The 26981-nt window shown below is 39.9% G+C and overlaps 1 protein-coding gene across 2 annotated transcripts in view; it reads left to right on the forward strand.

Annotated features, from left to right (window-relative positions):
• The window catches only part of AKAP6 (A-kinase anchoring protein 6), a 526643-nt gene extending 500324 nt beyond the window's left edge, over nt 1–26319 (forward strand). For both annotated transcript variants that reach the window (XM_015143518.3, XM_077940883.1), the window contains exons 13-14: nt 16365–19778; nt 24805–26319. In XM_015143518.3, coding sequence (XP_014999004.3) covers nt 16365–19736 — 3372 coding nt within the window. In that variant the 3' untranslated portion in view covers nt 19737–19778; nt 24805–26319. The remainder of the gene's footprint in view (nt 1–16364; nt 19779–24804) is intronic.
• Nucleotides 26320–26981: the final 662 nt, after the last annotated feature.

The raw sequence follows: 26981 nt of genomic DNA on the forward strand, positions 1-26981 counted from the left end.
ATTTGTTAAGAGAAAAAAGCAACCAAGCTTTATGTAGTGCAAAGTATCCTACACTCTGCGCTGAATGCAAGCAAAGCAGAGATATTCACAAATGCTACCATTGTCCAGTGCCTGGAGAAATAAATTCAGCAGGCATGGCCCAGGTAATTAACTCCACTAGCCGGCCAATGTCTTACATCTCTGTGCTATAAACTCAGTCATAGTCCCTTAGTTGCTAGCTCAAGGCCCCATATCCTAGAGTTTGGGACTTGCGGTTATTTTGGTTATTTTTTGCAAAGAATTTTAGGGGATTAAACTGATCCCAACCCCCTAATGCTCCTTTTTTTTTTAAATTTACAAAATGAATTCACATTTTGAAATCCTTTTTCTCTAGATTGAAATGTACATTTCTTTGATTTGGGAATCTTTGATTTGGGCTACAGCTTGAATTAAGGTCCTGACATTTAAAACTCTCAAGAGCCTGTGTAAGAGCCCAGGACAAGAACTTCTATTCCAGTCAAGATTTAGTTCTTAAATTTAACTGGATCTCAGGATCCTAAGTGTGTTTCCCTTGAGATCGCAAAAAGAAAATCCCCTAGGGAGTCTATGTTTTTAATGTGTCTGGGGACTGTAGCATAGGAATCAGAGTATAAAATCTCTTGGAAATTTACTTCAAAAATGTGTATTGCCTTCTAGAAAAATTCATCCTGAAATTTCAAGCAACCTTTCTAGCATCAGTGTAACTTGTAAACTTCCCAGCCATTTTTATGGAGGGGACTCAACAGAGGTGTTCTAGCAATTCTGAGACTTTTTAATCTCCACTAAGTCTAAAAGCAGTTATCTTTATGAGAGGCTATTAAAGCAAAGATATGTTAAATGAAATAAAATCAGATGTAGAACAAGGGTTAAACCATCTTAAGAAAATGATTCATAGCTGACCCACCTATTAATTAGCTTAAACCCTGGACCAATCAGATGATAAGCATGAGGAAAGCAAGACAAGTTTCCTTGACTGGCTTAGTTAAGAGGAAAAAAAGACTAAGATAATGTGTGCCATTTTTGGTCATTCTTAATTTGCTAATCCAAACTGATCAACATTTTATTATTTTTTTCTCTGAATGAGTTGTAATCATAGTCTCATTATTAAAAAACAACAAAAATCATATTATATTTATCTGAGAGGAGCAAACAAGAACAGTTATGATATAATGTTGGCTCCCAATGTGTCCTCATTGAGAATGAAGACACAAGAGGCTCTCAATAAAAAAAAATAATGTTCCCATGGTTAGGTTACAACTATAACTGAGTCAGAAGGATGGGGACTTGCGTGATTGGCATCTGAAGTGAAGGCAGTCTTGTAGGACTGAGCCCTCTCACGTATGGGATCTGATACTAACTCCAGATAGATAGTGTCAACGTTGGATTAAATAGTAAGACACCCAGCTCATGTCTGGAGAGTGGACAGTTGCTTTTTTATTTGAAAAGCCTTATATCAGAACTGTAAAGGGCACAGTTCCTAAACATGAGTGAACTCTATTATCTGATATAAGGCTTTTCAGGTAAACCCCCATGTTGGCAAAGCTTTCCTTGTACATTTGACTACCTCAAGATCATGCCAAGAATCTTGTGTTCTTGAAACTGAGTTTGAAAGTTGGAACCTGAAATCTATCTCACAGGAAAATTCGTATGTTAGAAAATTTCACTTGTTTACATGATGATTCACCTCTTTTCTACCAATACGCATTTTAGGTTTTAAAAAATGTAAGTTTTTATTAATGTAAGATCATTATCATAAAGGAGGGAGAAGGGTATACTTTTCCCTAAGGCAAAGGCGAGGCAAAAATTACATCCAGAGGTACAAAACTCACATGATATGTCAATTCCTGAGCAATGTCAGGAAAAAAAGTGGGGCCAGATGTTATCATTGGGGGGAAAGAATGTAGGCAACTTTGCATGTGGTTCTGTCATTGCCCTTCAAACAGATTTACCATATGGTAGAATGAAGAAACTGCCACCATTTCATTGCAGTTGGGATTTTTACAAATTCATTGATGTTATTTTTCCCTTGAACTTTCTTTTATTTGTTTCAGTTCTATGTAATACTAAAGAGGTAAGAAAGAGAAATTCTTTTTATTTGAAAAACTCTTCCTAAATTTTTTAAAAATTCATCTTTAAACAGTCCTAAATTTAGGTACTTTCTTGAAACTCTGTGGGGAAATTCCAGGGAAACACAGAATATAGAGACTGAGAAGAAAAAAAACAAACCAGTTTTCCTATTCAGGCTCTTCTGAGTGTAATAAAAATTACAGTGTGTTGACATATAAAGCAACAGTCAAGGTAATTTATTTGCCAGTGAAAAGTAGATTATTTTTCAAGTTACTTCTAGTGAAACATTCAGAGTTGGGTGGGAAAGTAACTTTTTTCTACAGTAGATGCTTAACAACTATGAATAATGATTTGCACAAGAATTAACTTGTTTAAGAAAAACATAGCTTGATGCAAGAGATTCATCTGTTGCCACCTACCTATAATACTATCAAAACTGAAGTTGCTGCACCTGAGAATTCTTTAGAAATTATGACACTATCTAATTCTTTGATTTATTGGCACAAATATATTGCTTCTCTATAAAAAGTTTCTCTGCACACACTTAAAAGTTTCTCTACACACACTCTGACAACAAATTTATGGGGTTTTTTTACACCAAGCCACTGTCTGCTCTCCAGACATGAGCTGGGTGTCCTACTATTTAATCCAACTTTGACACTATCTATCTGGAGTTAAGCATCAGATCCCATACGTGAAAGTGTTCAGTCCCACAAGACTGCCTTCACTTCAGATGCCAATCGCGCAAGTTCCTATCCTTCTGGCCCACAGGCTGTAAATCCCCACTCATGTCCGTGTGAAGAGACCACCAAACAGGCTTTGTGCGAGCAACAAGGCTGTTTATTTCACCTGGGTGCAGGTGTGCTGAGTCCAAAAAGAGAGTCAGCTAAGGGAGATGGGGTGGGGCTGTTTTATAGGATTTGGGTAGGTAAAGGAAAATTACAGTCAAAGGGGGTGTTCTCTGGCAGACGGGGGCTGGGTGGGCGGGGGGGATCACAAGGTGCTCAGCAGGGGAGCTTTTGAGCCAGGATGAGCCAGGAGAAGGAGTTTCACAAGGTAATGTCATCAGTTAAGGCAGGAACCAGCCATCTGGATGTGTAAGTGCAGGTCACAGGGGATATGATGGCTTAGCTTGGGCTCAGAGGCCTGACATTCCTGTCTTCTTATATTAATGAGAAAAATAAGGCCGGGCGCGGTGGCTCACGCCTGTAATCCCAGCACTTTGGGAGGCCGAGGCGGGCGGATCACAAGGTCAGGAGATCGAGACCATGGTGAAACCCCGTCTCTACTAAAAATACAAAAAATTAGCCGGGCGCGGTTGTGGGCGCCTGTAGTCCCAGCTACTCGGGAGGCTGAGGCAGGAGAATGGCGTGAACCCGGGAGGCGGAGCTTGCAGTGAGCCGAGATCGCGCCACTGCACTCCAGCCTGGGCGACAGAGCGAGACTCCGTCTCAAAAAAAAAAAAAAAAAAAAAAAAAAAAAAAAAATGAAATAGTGGTAAAGTGTTGGGGTGGTGAAAATTTTTGGGGGGTAGTATGGAGAGATAATGGGCGATGTTTCTCAGGACTGCTTTGAGCGGGATTAGGGGCGGCATGGGAACCTGGAGTGGGAGAGATTAAGCTGAAGGAAGATTTTGTGGTAAGGGGTGGTATTGTGGGGTTGTTAGAAGAAGCATTTGTCGTATAAAATTATTGGTGATGGCCTCGATACAGTTTTGTATGAATTGAAAAACTAAACGGAATAAGAGAAGGAGAAAAACAGGTATTAAAGGACTAAGAATTGGGAGGGTCTAGGACATCCAATTAGAGAGTGCCTGAGGAGATTCAGCATAGCCCTGCCAGCAAAGATTATTTATTTACTTTAAGAGTTAAGAGTGGCAGTTTGGGGATAGCACCAGGAGATACCAGCTGTGATGACTTGGAAAAAGTGTAATCCGGCAGTGTAAACAAGAGCAGGGCATTTATGAGTAGTTGAGAACAGTGAATAGGAGTATGACTAGACAGAAGATAGTAGGGATGACAAGTTTTTGGGGCGCCGTCCAAGTTGGGCTGGTGTCTGGAATGAGACTAGGGCTTAATAAAAAGGAGTGTCCATATAGGAGCTCAAATGGGCTGTACCCTGTAGCATTCTGAGGACAGGCCCAAATTCTGAAAAGGCAAAGTGGTAAAAGTATTGTCCAGTCCTTTTTAAGTTGGTGGCTGAGCTTGGTGACATGTGTTTTTAGAAGACCATTAGTTCACTGAATACCAAGAGCCTGAGAAACTGCTTGGGTGATTTGACTAATAAAGGCCGGTCCGTTATTGGACTATATAGAGGTGGGAAGGGCAAACCGAGGAATTATGTCTGACAGAAGGGAAGAAATGACCACCATGGCCTTCTCAGACCCTGTGGGAAAGGCCTCTACCCATCCAGTGAAAGTGTCTACCTAGACCAAGAGGTATTTTAGTTTCCTGACTCAGGGCCTGTGAGTAAAGTCAATTTGTCAGTCCTGGGCAGGGGCAAATACCCAAGCTTGATGTGTAGGGAAGGGTGGGGGGCCTGAACAGTCCCTGAGGAGTAGTAGAATAGCAGATGGAACACTGAAAAGTGATTTCCTTGAGGATAGATTTCCATGATGGAAAGGAAATGAGAGGTTCTAAGAGGTGGGCTAGCGGCTTGTAACCTACATGGAAGAGGTTATGAAATGACAACAGAATAGAATGGGCCTGTGAGGTTGAAAGGAGATATTTTCCTTGGTCCAAGAACCATTTGCCTTGTGTGGGAAGAGATTGATAGATGGAAGTTTCAGTGGAGGAGTACGTGGGAGTGGCCAGATGAGAAAGAGAAAAACTGCTGTGAGGGATAGAAGTTGGAACGCTAGCTGCTTTTTAGCTACCTTATCAGCATAAGCATTGTCCTGAGTGATGGGATCTGATGCCTTTTGATGGCCCTTGGAGTGAATGACTGCAGCTTCCTTTGGAAGTAGAGCTGCTTTGAGAAGCATTTTTATTAAAGAGGCATTAATGATGGAGGATCCTTGTGTAGTGAGGATCCTCTTTCAGCCCATATAACAACATGGTGGTGCAGGATATGGAAGGCATATTTAGAGTCAGTATAAATATTGACATGTAGTCTCTTTGCAAGAGTGAGGGCCCGAGTTAAGGCAATGAGTTCAGCTTGCTGAGAGGTAGTGGAGGGGGCAGAGCAGTAGCCTCAGTGATAGATGTGGAAGATAACTATAGCATAGCCTGCCTTTGCTGGTGACTGGCGATTAGGCCTGGTGGAACTGCCATCAATAAACCAAGTGTGATCAGGGTGAGGAACAGAAAAGAAGGAAATATGGGGAAATGGAGTGAATGTCAGGTGGATCAGAGAGATACAGTCATGGGGGTCAGGTGTGGTATCAGGAATAATGTGGGAAGCTGGATTGAAGTCTGGGCCAGGAACAATGGTAATTGTGGGAGACTCAACAAAAAGTGAGTATAGCTGAAGGAGCCAGGGAGCAGAAAGTATATGCATCAGGTGAGAGGAAGAAAATAGATTTTGGAAGTTATGAGAACTGTAGAGAGTGAGTTGAGCATAGTTTGTGATTTTGAGGGTCTCTAAAAGTATTAGGGCAGTGGCAGCCGCCGCATGCAGACATGAGGGCTATGCTAAAACAGTAAGGTCAGGTTGTTTGGCTAAAAAGGCTACAGGGCGCGGTCCTGGCTCTTGTGTAAGAACTCTGGCTTGACTGAAGTAACGGGGGCTGTCTGTGAAGCCTTGCGGCAGTACAGCCCAGGTAATTTGTTGAGCCTGATGGGTGTCAGGGTCAGTCCAAGTGAAAGCGAAGAGAGCCTGGGATGAAGGGTGCAAAGGAATAGTAAAGAAAGCATGTTTGAGATTCAGAACAGAATAAAGGGTTGTGGAGGGAGGTATTGAGGATAGGAGAGTATATGGGTTTGGCACCATGGGGTGGATAGGCAAAAACAATTTGGTTGATAAGGCACACATCCTTAACTAACCTGTAAGACTTGTCTGGTTTTTGGACAGGTAAAATGAGGGAATTGTAAGAAGAGTTTATAGGCTTTAAAAGGCCATGCTGTAACAGGTGAGTGATAACAGACTTTAATCCTTTTAAAGCGTGCTGTGGAATGGGATATTGGTGTTGAGCAGGGTAAGGGTGATTAGGTTTTAATGAGATGGTAAGGGGTACATGATCGGCAGCATCAGTCTTCAGCTGCTAAGCTGAGAAGATCTGGGAAGGAGTCAGTCAGAGAGCCTTGGGCTAGAGCTTTAGGGGCTCTAGGAGTGGCTGCTGGGTGAGCTGGGCAGTCTGATTTCCAGTGGGTCCCTGCACAGATGGGACACGGCTTGGGAGGAATCCCGGGCTGTGGGCAGTCCTTGGCCCAGTGGCCAGATTTCTGGCACTTGAAGCAAGTTCCTGGGGGAGGAGGTCCTGGAGGAACCCCTGGCAGCTGCGGTTCAGGTATTTGGAAGTTCTTGTGTGCTGGAGATGTAGCTGGGGTTTGTCTCACAGTGGAGGCAAGGAATTGCAACTCAGAAACACATTGCTACTTGGCTGCCTTTCCTCTTATTATTATACACATTGAAGGCGAGTTTAATTAAGTCCTGTTTTGGGGTTTGAGGGCCGGAATTTAATTTTTGGAGTTTTATTTAATGTCAGGAGTGGATTGGGTAATAAAATGTATGTTGAGAATAAGACGGCCCTCTGGCCCTTCTGGGTCTAGGGCGGTAAAGCATCTAAGGGTTGTTGCCAGACGGGCCGTGGACTGGGCTGGATTTTTATATTTGATGAAAAAGAGTCTAAACGCTAACTGATTTGGGAGAGGTCGGATAAAGGAAAAAGGAGCATTAACCTTGACTATGCCTTTAGCTCCAGCCACCTTTTATTTAAGAGGGAATTGCTGGGCAGGTCGGGGAGGGCTAGTCACGGAATGAAACTGTAAGCCAAACCAGACCCGGTGTGAGGAGGGAAGGTGACAAAAGGATTATAGGGTTGGGGAGCGGAGGCTGAGGACAAATTGGGACCTAGCTTGGCCTGGCCAGGAGCAGCCTGGAGAGGAGGGGATAGGTCAGAGGGGTCCGTAGAAAAGAAAGATTCAAAAGACTCAGAGATGCTTGGGATTGGGACTGAAGGGACAGGCGGGAGGGAAAGAAGGAAGATTTGGGATGAGTTGCATTAGGAACAGAGACTAGGGAGAGACCAATGTGTAAAAGTGCCTGGACGTCAGGGACCTCAGACCATTTGCCCATTTTATGACAAGAATTATCTAGGTCTTGTAGGATGGAGAAATCGAAAAAGCGGTTTTCTGGCCATTTAGAGTCATTATCAAGTTTGTATTGGGGCCAAGCAACATTGCAGAAGAAAATGAGGCTTTTAGGTTTTAGGTCATGCAAGAGTGAAAAGGTTTTAAGTTCTTGAGAACACAGGCTAAGGAAGAAGAAGGAGGAATGGAGGGTGGAAGGTTGCCCATAGTGAAGGAGGCAAGTTTAAAGAGAAGGGTAGAGACACAGAGAGAAGGGGTGGGGGGTGCTTGTCCCCCAGGAAAGTGGAGAAGGGGTAGAGACATGGAGAAAAGGGATGGGGGGTGCTTGCCCCCCAGAAAAGCGGTGCTTGCCGCTAAGGGTGAAGGACCAAGGCAGGCGTCCCCGTGTGGTCAGACACCTCTGAAACGTGGGTGAATAATCAGGCAGGCGTCCCCGCGTGATTAAACACCAAGGAAAGACTGTCTTCCTGAGTCCGTGACCGGTGCCGGAGTTTTGGGTTCACAGATAAAACACATCTCCTTTGTCTCTACCAGAAAAGGAAAGGAATGGAAATTCGGAGGCCTGACACCCACAACCCTTCCTTAGGTTATTCTAACCATAACTTGCTAGAATTGCTCTAAGAGCTCAAGGAAACACTTTACTTACATTTACCAGTTTATTTAAAGATACAACTCAGGAAAAGCCACATGTAAAAGAAATGCACAGGGTAAGGGGGTGGGCAAAGCTTCCACGTTTCTCCAGGTACACTACCCACCTAGCATCTCCAGGTATTCTGCAACCTAGAAGCTCATCAAATCTCTTTGTTCAAGGGTAGTTACAATTTTCATCTTTAGCCCTACCCCTCCCTTTTCCAGAGGTCCTTAGGTGGAGCAGAAAGTTCCAGCCCTCTAATCACTTGGTCTTTCTGGTGACCACCCCCAACCTAAGGCTATCTCAGGACCCTGCCCTAAATTTTCTCATTAGCATAAACTCAGTATGATCAAAAGGGGCCATTATGAATAACAAAAGGTATTCTATCACTTAGGAAATTCCAAGGGCTTTAGGGGCTCTGTGCCAGAGAACTGGGACAAAGACCAAATATATTTCTTATTATACCATAGTTTCTTAATCAAAATAGCACTTAGATGGGCAGCCCCTCCAGGGAAACTGAAGTTACAGTAAGAAAAGGAAGAAAAGAAACCCTTATTTTTTTTGTATTGCTCTTTCTTCTTGGAAGTCCTTCCTACAACTTCACAATCACCCTGTTTATAGAACATTCAAGGTCTTTGCAACTTATTCTTCACATATAAAATCAAATTCAAAAGTGATAGGTTTTTTGTTTTTTGTTTTTTGTTTTTTTGCCTGGGGTGGTTGTTATGAGAATTGAGATGGGCTACTGTGCTTTGAGGTAGAGGTATTAGAACAATTGAAGAGTTTCCTGTACATTCTATGACCTCTGTGGTTTCTCGGCTTCTGTTCTCCTTCCAAGACTGGTGCTAGGACAAACAAGGTGTTGAACAGTACCTGATAGGGCCACACTCCTAATTTCAATTCAAATTTTACCAGAGAACCTGGACTTTTCCAGGCTACTCTCTAGCACATCCTGTACTTGTTTCCTCATGCACTGGCCTCTAGCACCTGCCCTCTCTAAGGTTACAAATGATTTTTTTTTGTTTATTCAGTGGCTTTCCCTTAATTCACATAAAGTTAATCTTTTTAAAGTGAGCAGTTCTGTGGTGTTTAGTACATTCACCATGTTGTGCAACCACCACTTCTACCTCCAAACGTTATCTCCAAAAGGAAACCCCAGGCCTGTAAAGCAGTTGCATCCCATTCCTCCTTCTGCACCCCTAGGCCCTGGCAACTACCAGTCTCATTCATCTCTGCAGATTTACCTATTCTGGATATTTTATATAAATGGAATCATACAATATATGACTTTATTATGTCTGGCTTCTTTCATGAAACATGTTTTTGAGGCTATTAGCTTTTATAACAGAGTTTGCACCAGTTTGAAAGTCAGAGATTTTCCAGGTGATTTTGCCACAGCACAGTTTACCCTCATAACCTTTCTCCAGATCCCCAGATCCCTTCAACAGTTCATGAGACAACAGGCAAGTCTTTTTACTTTTTTCCTCCAGATCACTCAGTAAATTTTTCCTTTCTTACTTTTTTATTTTTTAGAGATAGGATCTCACTGTGTCATCCAGGCTGGAATGCAGTGGTGCAATCATAGCTCACTGCAGCTTTGAGTTCCTGGGCTCAAGAAGTCCTCCCACCTCAGCCTTACGAGTAGCTGGGACTACAGGCATGTGCCACCATGCCTAGGCAATCAGTAATCGTTTTTTAAGAACCTGCTTTATGCCAGGCACTATTTTAAGTACTGGGGCTCTGGTGGAGGCAGGACAGTCAGAGCCCCTGTCCTCATGAAGTTTATTTATAGGAAAAGAAACCCTGCTTCCCATCACTGGACTCCCTTTTGTCCCTGATCCCTTTTGAGAACAAAGGCAATTTTTACTGTTATAAAACTTACTTTAAAACAATATCTAATGGATTTTTCATTTTCAACTATTTCAGAATTATCTGTGTAGTCAAGACTAGGAAATGTGTCCATGTCAGTACTCATTTTAGTGAGATTTGTGAGATGACTTTGGATTTTACTTGTCTGTTTTGAGTTTCTGATCAGCTTTGTTATTGAAAAAGAGCATTCACTAGAACAGTTTTTGATCATTAGTGTGAGATAGACTTTCAAAGCGTTTTCTGAGCTGAGACAAGTTACTTTAACATTATTGTCAATCTGATAGATAGTGAGCAGGATTTGATTGCTCTAATGTGTCAGTTGTGATAGAATTTCACAGACAATGGACTTGCCTTTTTTTAAAAAAAGGTTATTTTCAGGAAATAGAAAGTCCTTGAGCTATGCCTTGCTGAGGACTGGGCAAGTGTCTTTTCTCATTTGGTTATCTTTATGGGATAAGTCCAGCTAGGATATGAAAAAACAAATGTATCACCTCATTTATAGTGCAGTAGAGGTGAGTAAGGGGCCTAATCAGTGTTTCTTTTTTTTTTTTTTTTTTTTTTTTTTGAGACAGAGTCTCGCTCTGTCGCCCAGGCTGGAGTGCAGTGGTGCAATCTTGGCTCACTGCAAGCTCCGCCTCCCAAGTTCACACCATTCTCCTGCCTCAGCCTCCCGAGTAGCTGGGACTACAGGCGCCCGCCACCGCGCCTGGCTAATTTTTTGTATTTTAGTAGAGATGGGGTTTCACGGTGTTAACCAGGATGGTCTCGATCTCCTAACCTCGTGATCTGCCCGCCTTGGCCTCCCAAAGTATCAATGTTTCTTTCATTGACTCTTTGGTCATACCAAAGAGATTAGTAAACCAACCTCCAGTCTTAAACACTGTTATAGTTATTTAGGATTCAGCCTTACTATCCTCTCCTCACTTCAGCAGAGGGAATATATGCTGATAGCTGCCAGTCATTGCACCCCTACTATGTACCAGGCTCTCCCCATAGGACTTTACATACATTTTAGTAATTTAAAGCTCCCAACAATCTATAAGGTAGATACAATGTACTGTAATTGTCCCAGATAAACAAATGATGGAACTGAGGCATATAGAAGTTAAATAACTTGTCCAGGATCACACAGCTAACATATGGGAGGGCTGATCCAGGATTCAAACCCAAACCTGTATGAGTACCTCCTCCAGTTGCAAAATGGCTGATAAACGTGGAGCATTATTCTTTTTATCCTAATTTCTATTTTCTTCTATATTTTTTTCTTGCTAACTCTGAGTCCATTCTCTGCTCAATAAGAGGCAGAGTATTACAAACTCAGAGTTCCCTTAAAAGTTATCTTTCCATTTTCAGAGATGGAAGCAGCTGTTTGTCATTGTTCTTATATGGTTTGTTTGTTTGTTTGGAGACAGGGTATTGCTCTATTCCCCAGGCCGGTGTGCAGTGGCATGATCATGGCTCACTGCGGCATTGAACTCCTGGCCTCAAGTAATCCTCTGCCTCAGCCTCCAGAGCAGCTAGGACAACAGGCACATGCCACCATGACTGGCTAATTTTTAAAAATTTTTACATTGAGACATTGTCTCACTATGTTTCCCAGACTGGTCTCAAACTCCTGGGCTCAAGCGATCCTCCTGCCTCAGCCTCTCAAAGTGCTAGAATTATAAGCAGGAGCCACTGTACCTGCCCTGCTTTTGTTTTTGTTTTTATAAAATTTCTACCTAAGTCTAATTTAGGAAGATAATTATGTAACTAATGCTCAGACACTTTGGTTTTAGGTTCAGGGTTGGGGGGTACCAAAAAAAGCAGAGTAAATATATGAACGTTGGCATTTCCCCTAGTTTAAATTGATTTATCTATCTGGAGCTATATGTTATCTTCTTCCACCTCTCCATCACCCCCTCAAACCTGTGTGTTCTGCTTTTTCACCCTGGGGTAAATATATACATCTTTATTCAATTACAGTTACTGCTGTTTATGTTGTTGTCACTTTTATGTGTTCGTTATTGTTGTATCCTACATTTCTCCAGATAAATCTTTCCTTCCTGGTTTTTGCATGTGGTGCTGCCCAATAAATTCCTGGATCTAGAATAAACAGGGAGACACATATTACAAGACCTCCTTAATGGTTCTGCGCATTCTGAGTACCAGAAGTTTAACTGTAACATTCAGTTCATCCTAGTCTTTTTGAGATTTTTTAGAAAGAAATCTTTCAAAAGACACAACTTTTTAAAGGAAATTAAAGGTATCCAGAGGCAGCTATATCAGTTCTTTATTAGGTTATTGTTTTGTAGACTGTCAAGTTCTTTTATCTTTACTCTTTAGCTAAATACCACCATTTAAGCTAAAATTTTAAGAAAATCCTGGAAATGCAATCATGGGAGTCCTAACTCAATTAAAGCCATATACATGCAGGAGGTGTTAATTGAGATGTGTATTACCTGCCACAGTTGGAATCTTAGTTCTTTCTTCTTTTTTGTCGTCAGCATCATCATTTCTTCAGCTACTTTTATTACTTTCTCTGTATATGTTGTGCTAATGTAAATAAAATGCTTCTAAGTACAAAAATAATGAAATAAACTAGCGTTATTTAATTCCATTTGTTTCTTGAGCAGATCTGTATAGGTAGGTGTGTGTGTGAGTGTGTGTGTGTGTGTAATTATTTATATAATGCCTTGGTTTGGGCCAAAATTCTGTACCCATGCAGCAAGTTTATTAATAGAAGACCCTTGCATGAATTAATTCAGAATTATTTCTGGAATTGCAGGTTCTCTTTTGGAACCTCATTTACTACTTCCTATCCATTTGGTCTCATTCAAATACTCTTAGATTTTGTCTAAATTCATTTAGATTTATCACTATAGCAAAGACAGAAACATTGTGCCTTTGAAAAAAAAGTACCAAATAGTTCCTCTGGGAAAACAACAACAACAAAAACAAACGTTTGATTAGCTTGAGCATTATTGGTTATGTTGGGCTATCATCAAAGAGAGCATTCAACCAAATAATTTTCCCATCAGTTACATCTTTGTATATGCAAATCTTTTTTTCCAAAAGAGAACTTTTTTAGTTATATAAATATTCTAATGTCTTTCTTGGAAACTTTTCCCACTTTCTTGCCCCAGGGGTATATTTTATGGTTGAAGTTAAATCCTGAGGAAATGGAGATTTTATTGAAAATATTGACAGAATTTAATCCACAACAGGAAGGGAGTGAGTGAGGGCAGAGTGAGTAGCACTTCTTTAATATGAAAAAAATTTAAAGTCTAAAGTGAATGATTTTCTAATGAATCCTGTCAGATATTTCCTGGAATTGACATACAAAAAATTTTCAGAAATCACAATAAATATAAGAGGTTTATAAGAGGAGAGAGTTGAGAAAAGAACAATATTACATCCAAAAGTTTAATCTTTTCCTATGGAAACTTTCGACTCCAACTACAGCTATTTGTCAGTGTTCCTTCCCCACCACACACACACAGATACCAAAATCCTCAGATGCCCACGTCCCTGATATAAAATGGTTTATTATTTGCGTATAATCTATGGTCATCCTCTTTACTTTAAATCATCTCTAGATTACTTATAGTAGTTCATACAATGCCTGTATATCACTTGACACAGGGAAAATTTAAGTTTTTCTTTCTGTAACTGAAATTTTTTTTTACAAATATATTTGATCTGCAGTTGGTTGAATTTGTGAATTTGGAAGCCATGGATATGGAGGGCCAACTATACTTTATTGAGCAAAGGAATTTTTTCCTTTAGGTGCTGCTATAAGCTTTATAGTTTCTTAGGCTTGAATTCGTAAAGCCACAAAGGCAGCATTTGGTCAGAAAACGACTGTGTCATGGAAGATGAGTCTGAGTTGCAGGCATCACTTGGGCTTAGCTCCCAGCCCATCCAGATGGCACAATTCCCACTTCTCCATGTGAGCCCCTAGGTTTGGGATCCTTGTGGAAAATCTGTGCTGCTAAATGTTAAAGTCAACCACAGAGTTACAAAAAGAGCTCCTTTGAAAGACTGATTCAATTATTTATTATCACTCTCAGAGTACAGTGGCAGGCAAGATAGTATTTGAAACTAATATACTATTTGATCAGACTGATTGATTGTTCCTACAGCTGAAGATTTTAACATTCATTAGCCATACTAACTGGTCATTAGTACTTCCTTTATCAGCAAGCAAAGAATAAACAGAAACTCTAATAAAAATTCATCACAGTGAATGTACTCCATACCTAAGCCACTATGATGATTGCTGGGTACTCGATTAACTGCTGTAACATTGGCAGTGGGAAAGATTTCTGTTAGAAAATTTAAAAATATCCCTTAATTAATGTTTACCTTGTAATTGGACTCTTAAACTTAAGTAGGCTATACAGATAATCTCTTACATACCCAGTATAGTAAAATGCGAATGGGTATTTTATACTTAATGTGTTTGTGTGGTACCCTTTAACTATCAGTTTCAGGAAGGATTGAGGGCTTCTTAGGAAAGTTTTGCTAATGTGCTGCAGGTGAAGCTTTTCCCCCACTACTAAGGAATAAAAGCATCATGGGCTGTTTTTCAACCAGTTAAAATAAGTCTGACGTTAATACAAATATGCTAGCCTGTTATGCTGTGTGATACCTGTCTCTTTCTACCATGTCGTGAATCCCTTGTGGTTTTAATAGCAAATTGGAAGGTGTGATGTGAAGAAGAGAATGAAGCAGACAGAGGAAACCCTTTATGAATTGACTCAAGACCACACTAGAGCGATTCTGCATGTATTAAGAATTATAGCTACTGGCTGGATGTGGTGGCTCACACCTGTAATCTCAGCACTTTGGAAGGCCGAGGTGGGAGGATCACTTGAATCCAGGAGTTCAAGACCAGCCTGGGCAACATAGTCACACCCTGTCTCTACAAAAAATAAAAATTAGCCAGGTGTGGTGGCACACACCTGTAGTCTCAGCTACTTGGGAGGCTAAGGTGGAAGGATTGTTTGAGCCTGGGAGGTTGAGACTGCAGTGAGCCATGATTACACTACTGCACTCCAGCCTGAGCTACAGAGCAAGACTGTCAAAAAAAAAAAAAAAAATATATATATATATATATATATATCTCCACCTAATACTGCCTGCCTCCTCAGCACTTCGCAATTACTAGCTTATTTAATACTCAGAATGATCTCAAAAAATTGATAATGCTATCCCCATTTTACGGGCAATGAGACTGTTGCTCAGAAAGGTTAAGCAACTTGCCCAAGGTCATGCATATGGTAAGCAGCAAAGTCAGCCCTTCAACCAGTCTGCAAGTTCTAGTGCCATACTCATCTGCTTGGCTACCCTACATAAGCATAAGCTGAACTTAGAAGTTCTGTTTGTGTTTCTGTCTGTAGGTGAGCCCATCAAGGCCTGCATTGTATATATATTTATATATATATAAAACATCTTATCTTTCTTGGCTCTAGCATGAATTCAAACAGCTGGAGAGCAAGTAAGGACAGTGAAGGAATTTGAACAGAGTCCAGGAGTCCAGTCAGCTACTCTGTCCCAGAATATGTCAAGCTCTATCTAAACAGATGCAGAGCCAAGAAGTCCAAGGAAACATCAAGGGTCCCAACTGGGCAGGCAGAGGGCAGCATAAGGGAATCTGGGCTACTTCATCCTGGAGTGGTCAGGAAAGTCTTCACATAATTATTCTGGGGCTGGTGTGGGCTGGAGTGAGAGGTTCCTGTCTATAAGAAATAGGGGCAGGACTAACAGTAGTGAGCCAAGTTAACAAGGACCAAAGTGAAATCTCTGTCACAGAGAGAGACTGGAAAAGAAAGGGACTGAGAGAACTTTGACTAAGAAATTGCCCTGGAGCATTCAGGGTCTAGGAAGATACAGGTAAGGGAAACAGTCAAGTGTTGCTAATCTTATGTCTGATTGGGAGCAGCACCACGATCTGAAAAGACAGATCCCTGAACAGAAACACAGAGGAAGGGGTACACAGTCATGTGCCTCTGGCCCATAAAATGCTGTACATGGTAGCTACAACTCTAAGTCCCCAGGCAAAAGCTGCTTAAAATGGAGAACCCATGAATAGAGGCAAGAAGGAGTTTGCCATGTGTGGCTGCAGATAGTATTCTACTATGGACTCCAGAACTAAAATAGGATCAGTGTGAATGTACCTTAGGAGATGTCATAGGCTGTACTCTTTTTACCTTCATTCACCTGATAGTTTTCACTGTATCCAAGATTTAAAATGTAGATAAATCAATAGGAAATGGCTAATTCCATAAATTACAATTTGACAATAATAATCATACATTTTAGTCTATGTTGTTGCTTTCAACAAATTACTATTGATCAAAAAGCCTATTTCAGTAAATTTTGGGTGTTATTTCAGAGAGGAATAGAGCTGATAATTAGGTTATCTTTCAAGTCTGTGCTTGGGGCAGTTTTCTTTCCTGAGTCTTCCAAGAGATTTTCAATGGATAAAATTTTCATGCTTGTGTTCCCTAATTCTTTTCGTTTCTTTTTTTCTTTCTCTCACACAGGAGACTTTGAATGTGATTGATCCTGGCTTGATGGACCTAAACGGGATGAGTGAGGATGCCCTGGAATGGGATGAAATGGACATAAGTAACAAGTTAATTAGTCTGAATGAGGAATCAAATGACCTTGATCAAGAACCCCAACCTGTCATCCCTTCCTTGAAGCTTGGAGAGACAAGTAATGAGGACCCTGGTTATGACGAGGAGGCTGATAACCATGGGGGATCTCAGTATGCCTCAAATATTACTGCCCCCTCCAGTCCACATATTTACCAGGTGTACAGCCTCCACAATGTTGAACTCTATGAAGACAACCACATGCCATTTCTGAAAAACAATCCAAAGGTCACTGGCATGACACAGCCTAATGTTTTAACTAAGAGTCTCAGTAAAGACTCTTCATTTTCATCTACCAAATCTTTGCCAGATCTTCTAGGCAGTTCCAATTTGGTAAAGCCCTGCGCATGTCATGGAGGAGACATGAGCCAGAATTCAGGCAGTGAGAGTGGAATTGTCAGTGAAGGAGACACAGAAACCACTACCAACTCTGAAATGTGCTTGCTCAATGCAGTGGATGGGTCCCCAAGTAACCTTGAAACTGAACATCTGGACCCACAAATGGGAGATGCAGTTAATGTGTTAAAGCAAAAATTTAAAGATGAGGGGGAATGCATTAAGCTTCCAAATAGCTCTCAGTCGTCCATTTCACCAGTGGGTTGTGTAAATGGAAAAGTTGGAGATTTAAACAGTGTTACCAAACATACCCCTGATTGTTTGGGAGAAGAATTACAAGGAAAACATGATGTGTTTACATTTTATGATTACTCATACCTCCAAGGCTCAAAACTCAAATTACCAATGATAATGAAACAGTCACAAAGCGAAAAAGCACATGTGGAGGATCCCCTGCTTCGTGGTTTTTATTTTGATAAAAAATCATGCAAATCTAAACATCAGACTACAGAGTTACAACCAGATGTACCTCCCCATGAAAGGATTTTGGCAAGTGCATCTCATGAAATGGATCGCATTTCATATAAAAGTGGCAATATAGAAAAGACATTCACTGGCATGCAGAATGCCAAACAGCTCTCCCTTTTATCGCGTAGTTCATCTATTGAGTCCCTTTCTCCAGGGGGTGATTTATTTGGATTGGGCATCTTTAAAAATGGCAGTGACAGCCTCCAGCGAAGTACTTCTTTAGAAAGTTGGTTGACATCCTATAAAAGCAATGAAGATCTTTTTAGCTGTCACAGCTCTGGGGATATAAGCGTGAGCAGTGGCTCAGTTGGTGAACTAAGTAAAAGAACATTAGATCTCCTGAATCGTTTGGAGAATATCCAGAGCCCCTCAGAGCAAAAGATAAAGCGAAGTGTTTCTGATATCACTCTTCAAAGCACTTCCCAAAAGATGTCTTTTACTGGCCAGATGTCATTGGACATAGCATCTTCTATCAATGAAGACTCAGCGGCATCTCTAACAGAACTTAGCAGCAGTGACGAGCTCTCTCTTTGCTCAGAGGATATTGTGTTACACAAGAACAAGATCCCGGAATCGAATGCATCATTCAGGAAGCGTCTGACTCGTTCAGTGGCTGATGAAAGCGATGTCAATGTCAGCATGATTGTTAATGTCTCTTGCACCTCTGCTTGCACTGATGATGAAGATGACAGTGATCTGCTCTCCAGCTCTACCCTTACCTTGACTGAAGAAGAGCTGTGCATCAAAGATGAGGATGACGACTCCAGTATTGCAACAGATGATGAAATTTATGAAGACTGCAACTTGATGTCAGGGCTAGACTATATAAAGAATGAATTACAGACATGGATTAGGCCAAAATTGTCTTTGACAAGAGAGAAGAAAAGGTGCAATGTCAGTGATGAGATGAAGGGCAGTAAAGATGTGAGTAGCAGTGAGATGACCAATCCCTCTGATACTCTGAATATTGAGGCCCTTCTAAATGGCTCTGTAAAACATGTCTCTGAAAATAATGGAAACGGTAAGAATTCATCTCATACCCATGAGTTAGGGACAAAGGGTGAAAATAAGAAAACTATTTTCAAAGTTAATAAAGATCCATATGTGGCTGACATGGAAAATGGCAATATTGAAGGTATTCCAGAAAGGCAAAAGGACAAACTGAATGGGACTTCAAAGGTGTCAGAAAATCTTGGTTCAAATGGGAAGGAGATTTCAGAGAGTGAGCATTGTAAGTGTAAAGCACTTATGGATAGTTTAGATGATTCAAATACTGCTGGCAAGAAATTTGTTTCCCAAGATGTTAGACATCTTCCAAAGAAATGTCCAAGTCACCACCATTTTGAAAATCAAAGCACTGCTTCTACCCCCACTGAGAAGTCATTCTCAGAACTGGCTTTAGAAACCAGGGTTAACAGCAGACAAGACTCTGATCCGCCGAAATCATCTGATGAAACACCGAGTATGGCTGGAAAATCTGCTGGTTGTTGCCTAGCACTTGAAGAAAACGGAACAGAGGAAAATGCTTCTATCAGCGACATTTCCTGTTGCAACTGTGAGCCAGATGTTTTCCATCAAAAAGATGCCGAAGATTGTTCAGTACACAACTTTGTTAAGGAAATCATTGACATGGCTTCAACAGCCCTAAAAAGTAAATCTCAACCTGAAAACGAAGTGGCTGCTCCTACTTCATTAACTCAAATCAAGGAGAAAGTGTTGGAGCATTCTCACCGGCCCATCCAGCTGAGAAAAGGAGACTTTTATTCATACTTATCTCTCTCATCTCATGACAGTGATTGTGGGGAGGTCACCAATTACATAGAAGAGAAAAGCAGCACTCCATTGCCGCTAGACCCTACTGACTCGGGCTTAGATGACAAGGAAGACATTGAATGCTTCTTTGAGGCCTGTGTTGAGGGTGACTCTGATGGAGAGGAGCCTTGTTTCTCTAGTGCTCCCCCAAATGAATCTGCAGTTCCCAGCAAAGCTGCAGTGCCACTACAAGTAACAGCATGTTCTTCTGAGTTCGGTGATAGTTCTCTTGTAGCTGATGATGCAGATACAGTGGCTCTTTCAAGTCCTTCCTCTCAGGAAAGAGCTGAGGCTGGAAAGGAAGTGAATGGTTTGCCCCAAACTTCCAATGGCTGTGCAGAAAACTTAGAGTTTACTCCTTCAAAGCTTGACAGTGAAAAGGAAAGTTCAGAAAAACCAGGTGAATCTGGAATGCCAGAAGAACATAACGCTGCTTCAGCCAAATCTAAAGTTCAAGACCTCTCCTTGAAGGCGAATCTGCCAACAGACAAGGCTGCATTGCATCCCAGCCCCAAAACTTTAACCTGTGAAGAAAATCTTCTAAACCTTCATGAAGAACGACATAGAAATATGCATAGGTAGAATGTACCCCCTCCCCAAGCATGAAAATCATCTCACTGAAAGGTACGTATAGTCCTTGTGCCATATATGTATTTAAAATATTGAGTTCAGGTCAGCAAAACCATGGTAAGAGAAAAGGCTAGTCAGAATGACCAATTATGGCAGACAGTTATCTAAATAAGACATTTAGATAGAAGAAATGCTCCCAACAATGAAAGTAACTGTGAAGCAAAAGAAAAAACAAGCAAACAAACAAACAAAAAACCAGGGAAAATTGACATTCTTAGTGACATTATCTTTATTACATCATTCTGGCAAGAATACAAAATTTGAGGAAGTAGTTGAACAATTTAAGGCCTCAAATTCTTCCATTGAGGGAGAATGAAAAGGTTATCCAAATCGCAATTATACTCCATGATCAAAATGCACGCACAGTAACAATACCCTCCACTTCAGCTTCTTGCACAGAGAGCTGTCCGTTCTCTTCAGTGCTGGGAGATGAACAATTATTAGGCTAAAGGCTGCATCTCCTGATTTGGCCCTTCCTTTTATGCTTCTGTCTAATGTAACTATCATCACATTTGCTTCCCCAGTGGAAGACTGTGCTGTCACAACTCCTAATCATGGCCACGTCTAAGGATTCAAACAGGAGGGGAAAGTTGGTGTTAAAGAAGAGGCTCTTATTTATCCACACACAGATTGAGAACAGGCGCAGAAAGCAAATGCAGAAAGAATACATGACAAGTTAATGGCGTTTTCATAAAAACAGAATTTTTGAATTTTGCCTGAAGGTGACAGGCTGATTTTCATCAAATTTTTTAAGAAAGTCATTCCACTCTTCATATTTAATAAGACAGCTATTGATCGATAATTCCAGGATGATGATGTGTCTCTAAAAGTGACACAAAGATTCTGTTATTTCCCATTTCTAAGCCCCAGTGATGAATATGCTTTCTCAATCAAGTTTAAAGAAGAAAATTTGAGCTTTCAAATGTGAGAGTCATATTTCACCCAAGTATGAGGTACCTAATGCCACCTCCACCCCCCACTCCAGAAGCTTAATGCCGTCACCTAAACTCGTGCTATAGGAAATGAATTACAGAAGCAATCTGCCCTAATTTGTTAACTTATTCAAATAACAGTTATTATACTTAACTATGCTAAAGATTATCTTTTTTGTGGCAGATTGTTTATTTTTTGATGAGCCTAATTACTGATTTTCTAAAAGTAATTTACATTTATTACAAATACATCTTTTAAAATGTGACAGATAAATGTTGTTCCCATAATGTATTATGAAAAAAGTTACTATTTAAAAACACATTATTTAATTTGAAAGATGAATGGCAAACATCATTATTTTTTTCCTGCAACACCTGTGCCCTAAGCTTATTAAAATGTGTGATTCTGTGTAGAGCTGCTTGAAATGGGGAGTAAGGGGGGCATCTATACCATATATACCCTAAAAATAAACTCAGTATGCAAAATTGAAGGACGGCCTCCCACTTACTAATATAGCTCAACTAATTTTCTGTGTTTCAGACTCTATTTACAATTGGCTGCAAGTGAGAACAAAAGTAGGAGAGAGAGAATGTATTTTCTGTGAAACATGTCCACCCTATAATCACATTCTCCATCAGTATGCAGTAAAACTGACCATTAAGGGAGAGTAACTGCAATTCCATAAGCTGCTTCAAAACAAGTTCTATTAGAACCGATTGTACTGCTGGCTCTGCCAACCTCCACAGAAGGGCTGGTAGAGCCTGGCTGATTTTGTTTTCTGAAAGGGGATAAAGGCTTGAAAGCAACACCACTCTGAGTATGACATCATGTGACTGTGACCCTCAAGTCACCAGTCATGCTGAGATCTGGAGCTCCAGAAGCTCTGGCACTAGAGAAGCCTTTGCGATGCACTCTCCCTTTTTTGATCCTCTGGGAATTTCTTCTCTCTCTTACATAGAATTGAAATGAAATGTAAATGATGAGCAGCTCCATCTTTAGACTTGGAGGAAGTGAATGTGCTGATGGATCTCTGTAACCCTCACATTTTACAAGCAGGGACAGTGTAAAACTAGCAGCCAGCCCGCCTGCCAGTCAGCAATATTTTTTGTTAAGCCCCGTTGATGCCTGGCCTTATCTCGGGCAAAGGGAGAAACAGCCAGATTTTACTTCTGCAGAACTCACATCGCCCCCAAGTGACTTGTTATAGGCCTAGAGCTATTTAAATAGCCATATTTACTGGTCCTATTCAGGATTTTTTTTTTTTTCAGTATCATGTGGACAAAACATCTGGACGCCTGAATTTTTTACCAGACGTTAGCATTGGATAACTGAGTATAAATAGTCACATAATTGTTAAAATACTATCAACCAGGACAAGTTATTTAATCTCAAAATGTTGATATGCCTTTAGTATTTAATGTCAAGAATACATAGTAAAATTGTTTGATAAATATGAGGTTTCATGTCTACAAGAGTCTAATTGTTGTCATTGTTCTTTCTACAAGTTCAGAAAAAGAAAAAGAAAAAGCTGTGCTTTTTAAAGTCATTTGAAAACCATCCGTTGTCATGCTCTTTTTATCAGGACAGTAAAATTCACCAAATTCCTTTTGCTGTTTTTTTTTTTTCCAGAACTAAGTTTTCAGATGATGAAATGATTATAATGCCATCCAGAAGAGATATAACTTAGAATAGCAGATAGAGTTTGCATCAGTAACAAAAAATGTTTTTCAGATTTTCAAAGGTTTTTTATTTACTGTGTTCCAATTAAAAACCCACTGAAACTGCTTGAGAAGTTTTAACATGATCTAACAGTATGCATTTGCACTGATTTCCAGGCATACTGCTGTGCTTTTCACTATTTTCATTTATGTGTCATGTTTCTATAAAAATAGAGAGGTCAGTTACAGCAGATCACATCAAAGGAAAGGTAACTGGAAAGATCCAGATCTTTCTGCCTAATTTGGAGGAAGCACATAATGTATGTCTGTAGTGCCTCCTAGGACCTGCCTAAGAGATGTACTTTGCACTAATCTTTTTGCTGTATTCTGACAGTTATTTCTTCATAATCCTCATCATAAGCCTCTGATCTTTGATGAATGGTTTAACCCTAAACTTCAGGCTGGATAAATCCCATGGTATAAAAATTTAACTCATCATATGCGGCCAATGTGTGCTTTTCCTTTTCCTTTTGGTCTGCTCTAGTGATTTGGAGTTTTGTTTTACTATGTGTATGTGTAAGAGTGTGGTGTTTTGGGGGGTGGGGTGAGGAGGTGTATTTACTTACAGTGCAGATATTTCCTTTAGAACTTTTTAGCTTTATTACCTTTCCTACTTCATTGGTCTGTAAATGTGATAGTTGGTGGCCAGTAGATTTTACATTTTAGGCAATTACTTGTATTTGTACATGCTCAAGTACACACATAAAGAGTTTTAAATGCTGCTGCTCAGATTTTACAAACTGAGAAAGCTGTAAGAACACTTGTTTCTCATGTACACAGCACAATTCCCATTCTGTTCATTGGATTGACATTAAGTGCTTAATATTTTCCAAAGCTGGTCAACCAGGTTTAAGAAACTACCTTTGGTAATTGTGTGTGAATTTTTCACTAGACAATACAGGTATAATCTTATCAAACTTACCTTTAAAATCGCTTTAATAAACCAAGGTTTTGCTGGATGTGAAGTGTCTTTAAATTATCTGGCACTTCTGAATAGCCCTGCTATGCTAAATAACAAAGATGTTATTGTGCATCACCTGTCACCTATCTCACACACACACACACACACACACACACACACACACACACACACACACACACCTCCCCCAGATCTGTGCCTCAGCCAATTTGGCCTGCCCATTTCCAAGTGGGCCAAGTTGAAAGAATTGATTATCCAGAGAGAATTTAAATGCCAGCATTTAGTAAGACCAGATTTGCCTCACCTAAGGATTCCCTACTCTGTGGCCAGATTTCAAATGAGTCATGTCCTTAGCATTTGAACAATGCACCAGGCTTTCTTATGTTACTGCATTATTTTACTATACCAAATTTCATCCCATCTGTTTCTGTCTACCCCTGTTCTTTATCTAATTTTTCGTCTTTCCCCAACTCCCCGTGGCTCCAGTCAAACGACTTTTTGTTAAGGTTTTTCTGGCTCTTAACACAAGTTGAAAGACTGTAGAAAAACAGAGAGTAAGACAAAGAGAATATTTCGTTCTTGAGGAACAGTCAAACAACCTGATATGAGACATCAGAACTCAGTTTAAGCCCATACAAGCAAAAGCCTGCTTTCTTTGAGAGCTGGTCAGGGGACTTGCAATAATTGCATCCTGCATTGCCTAAACTTGATATTTAGGTGTTCCTCACATTTGACCAGTTGCTTTTAGCCATTTAGAAACAAGCAGAATGGATCGAGTTTGGAACAAATTTATATCATAGCCATGAGATGTACAAATATAATTGAATCCATCTCGTTTCCACAATGCTGTATGTACCTTAAATGAAATGCATTACTATTTGAGCTAGAAGCCCCAGTTATATCTTTTTTTAGGCTGAAACACTTCGGATAATCACAATGTTATGAATCTTTCACCACTATGCAATAGTGGAATTGTTCGATATCATACATAAAATCACTGCAGGAAGGGTTAAGCCTGAGAGCCTATCAGTTCCCAGTCTATGGAATCATTGTACATTGTAAATACTTTGCCGCACCACTTGGCATCAGCGGCCTCACATTTTCATATTGGTTTGAAGCTATTTTGATGTTCCAAACTGAGTTCACAGGCAAAAGAGTGGATGAGATCCAGAGAAAAGGTCAAACTTGATGATTTTTCTTGTTTTCTTTGAAACCACATCTTTTTAAAAAAAAATCAATGTATTTTTCACATCTACACTGAGACTTTTTTTTGTCAGTAATGTGAAGCTTGGGCTATTAAAATTATTTATACTTTATGTATCTTTTTATTTCAGAACATTAGCAAGTAGTCCCACAATTGCAGCCTTCAATGGTTCCTCAAAGAGCTTGGTTTTGCTAATGAAAAATACATTTCTGAAACCTTTTCTTGTCACTTTTTTGTTTCTTGTAGATACGCCTGGCTGCAACTCAGGGGTGGCCTCATCCTCCCGCCCTGGGCTGGTCTCTGGTTCCATCACGTTTGTCACTGCCGTTTATTACATTGACTTCTCCCAAGATGAATCTTCCTTCCAAATGTGTTTTCTCCACACGAGCCTTGTGATCTGAATGTGTGCGCTGGTTCTCTTTAGGTGATCGTCTTTGAAGTTCAGCAAAGCTGCTTGTTCTCCCATGGATTCCTGTCCCAAGCTACCTCTACCACCCCTCTCTCTCCAGCTAGACTTTTCTGTTTGCCTCCTCCCCTCCCTTCCGCTCTTTAAAGTTCTGCAGTTCACCAACTGGTGGTCCATTAAATTCTCCTGTCTAGAATGACCCCCCACCAGTACTTGACCAATTTCATGTTTCAATCTGGATTTTTTAAAATGGTATGATGACTGTGTCTATTGAAAGAGTTTTACCTAAAAAGCTAACATTTGAATTGATTGCAGCATAGAGAAGAAACACTGGTCCTTCTTTCAAAATTAAGCAACTATTAAAAGCGCCATTTTATTTATTTCATTTAAAAAAATAATCTATGCAGCATTTCAAGAAACAACCATATGATGTTGTATATTATAAACTGGTGACATTCTACTATTGAATTATGTACAACATTTTCATTTTTTATGCTTCTTGAGGTGGTAATGAGAAAAAAGTTTTTTAAAAAAGTGTGCCTTGCTGTATTTCTTATACCATTTATTAAAAAGCTGCTTTCACGGTAAAATTATGTTGGTTTGAAAGGAGGAAATAGCAAGGTTAAGATGTGTGAATAATTTCTGTATATATGTATAACCAAGTGCAAACATTGATGTATAATGACAGTATAAAATGCTTTCATGTTTGTGATGTCTAGTGATGTGGAAAATATAAGCCTTAAGTCCATTAGATTGCATGGTAATTAAAATTGGCATAATAAACACAGATTATTGGGGGAAAAGGAAAATTAGTGATCTCTTCTACTATGTTCTTTACCAAATTGTTGCATCTGGTTCTGAAAAAGCATAGCATGTAGCAGCTTCCAAACATATTCATATTGCTTAAGAGGCTTAACATTACCTAAACTAGAGACTAGACATAAAGCCTTCAGTTTTCAAAATCTTTCTGGTCACTATAAGGATCTTGGAACAGCAAATGATTAAATGTCAGTTCCCCTAAACCAATAAAAATTTATACTAGATTTTTTATTTCTACTTATCATTAATGATTTGGTGTTGGATTTCAGGATACCTTGTATGTCTTAATTTATTTTAAATATTTATTTTGAATGAGTTTGATAGAAAACTGGTAGAAAAGTATAGAAAATTTGACTATTATTTATAGAGTTCAGGTATATTTATATGTGTAAAAGAAATTGACAAATATATATTCCATCTGGCCTTTACTGACTCCTGTTAAATGCAGTTTTAAATTTATATCATAACACCTACTTAAGTGCCTGACACAGTAGGTATTCAATAAAAATTTACTGAATTAAAGGATTAAATTAGGTGACATGGTGACATCTGTCCCTTTATTTTGACACTAAAACATGGACACAACTAGAAAAGGGTACAATGCAATATAAAATCACAATAGATAATATGTATCAAATTTCAAAAACGTAAAGCATGTTGTGGGTTCATGTAGTCACAGGAATGACAATCATTTATTTAACAGATAGTTCAGAAACACTTTTTATCTGCAAGGCACTATTCTAGATCCAGAAGATGCAATGTGGAACAAACAGTCAAAGCCCTGCCCGCAGAAGGCTCTCCTACATTAGGGACAAGTGAACACACAAATGACATGAAGTATTTGTTGCAGAGCTGAGGAAGAGAGCAAATGTATTTGAAATGTATTTAATTCTTGAAATTAAGGCACTATGTTTGGCATTAGGTATAGAGGCACAATGAGAGAAGCAGCAGTGGGGACAAGGAGGAAGAAAAAGGGCTTGGAGAGAGTGGAAAGTTAGTGGAATATGCATGAAACTTTATTGCAGGGGTAAGAGGAGAAAAATTAAATTAGGAGGACTTAATGAAAGGTCTTTTAAAACGGTACCTTGGAGCTTTTGTATGTAAAATGCTAGGTAATAAGGACACTTGTAGAGGCTGTTTTGCACCTGATTTTATTTATCATTAGTGCCACACCAAGAATATTTAAACAATGCTTATC

The sequence above is a fragment of the Macaca mulatta genome, chromosome 7 (assembly GCF_049350105.2).
Source record: "Macaca mulatta isolate MMU2019108-1 chromosome 7, T2T-MMU8v2.0, whole genome shotgun sequence".
NCBI classification, from domain to species: domain Eukaryota; kingdom Metazoa; phylum Chordata; class Mammalia; order Primates; family Cercopithecidae; genus Macaca; species Macaca mulatta.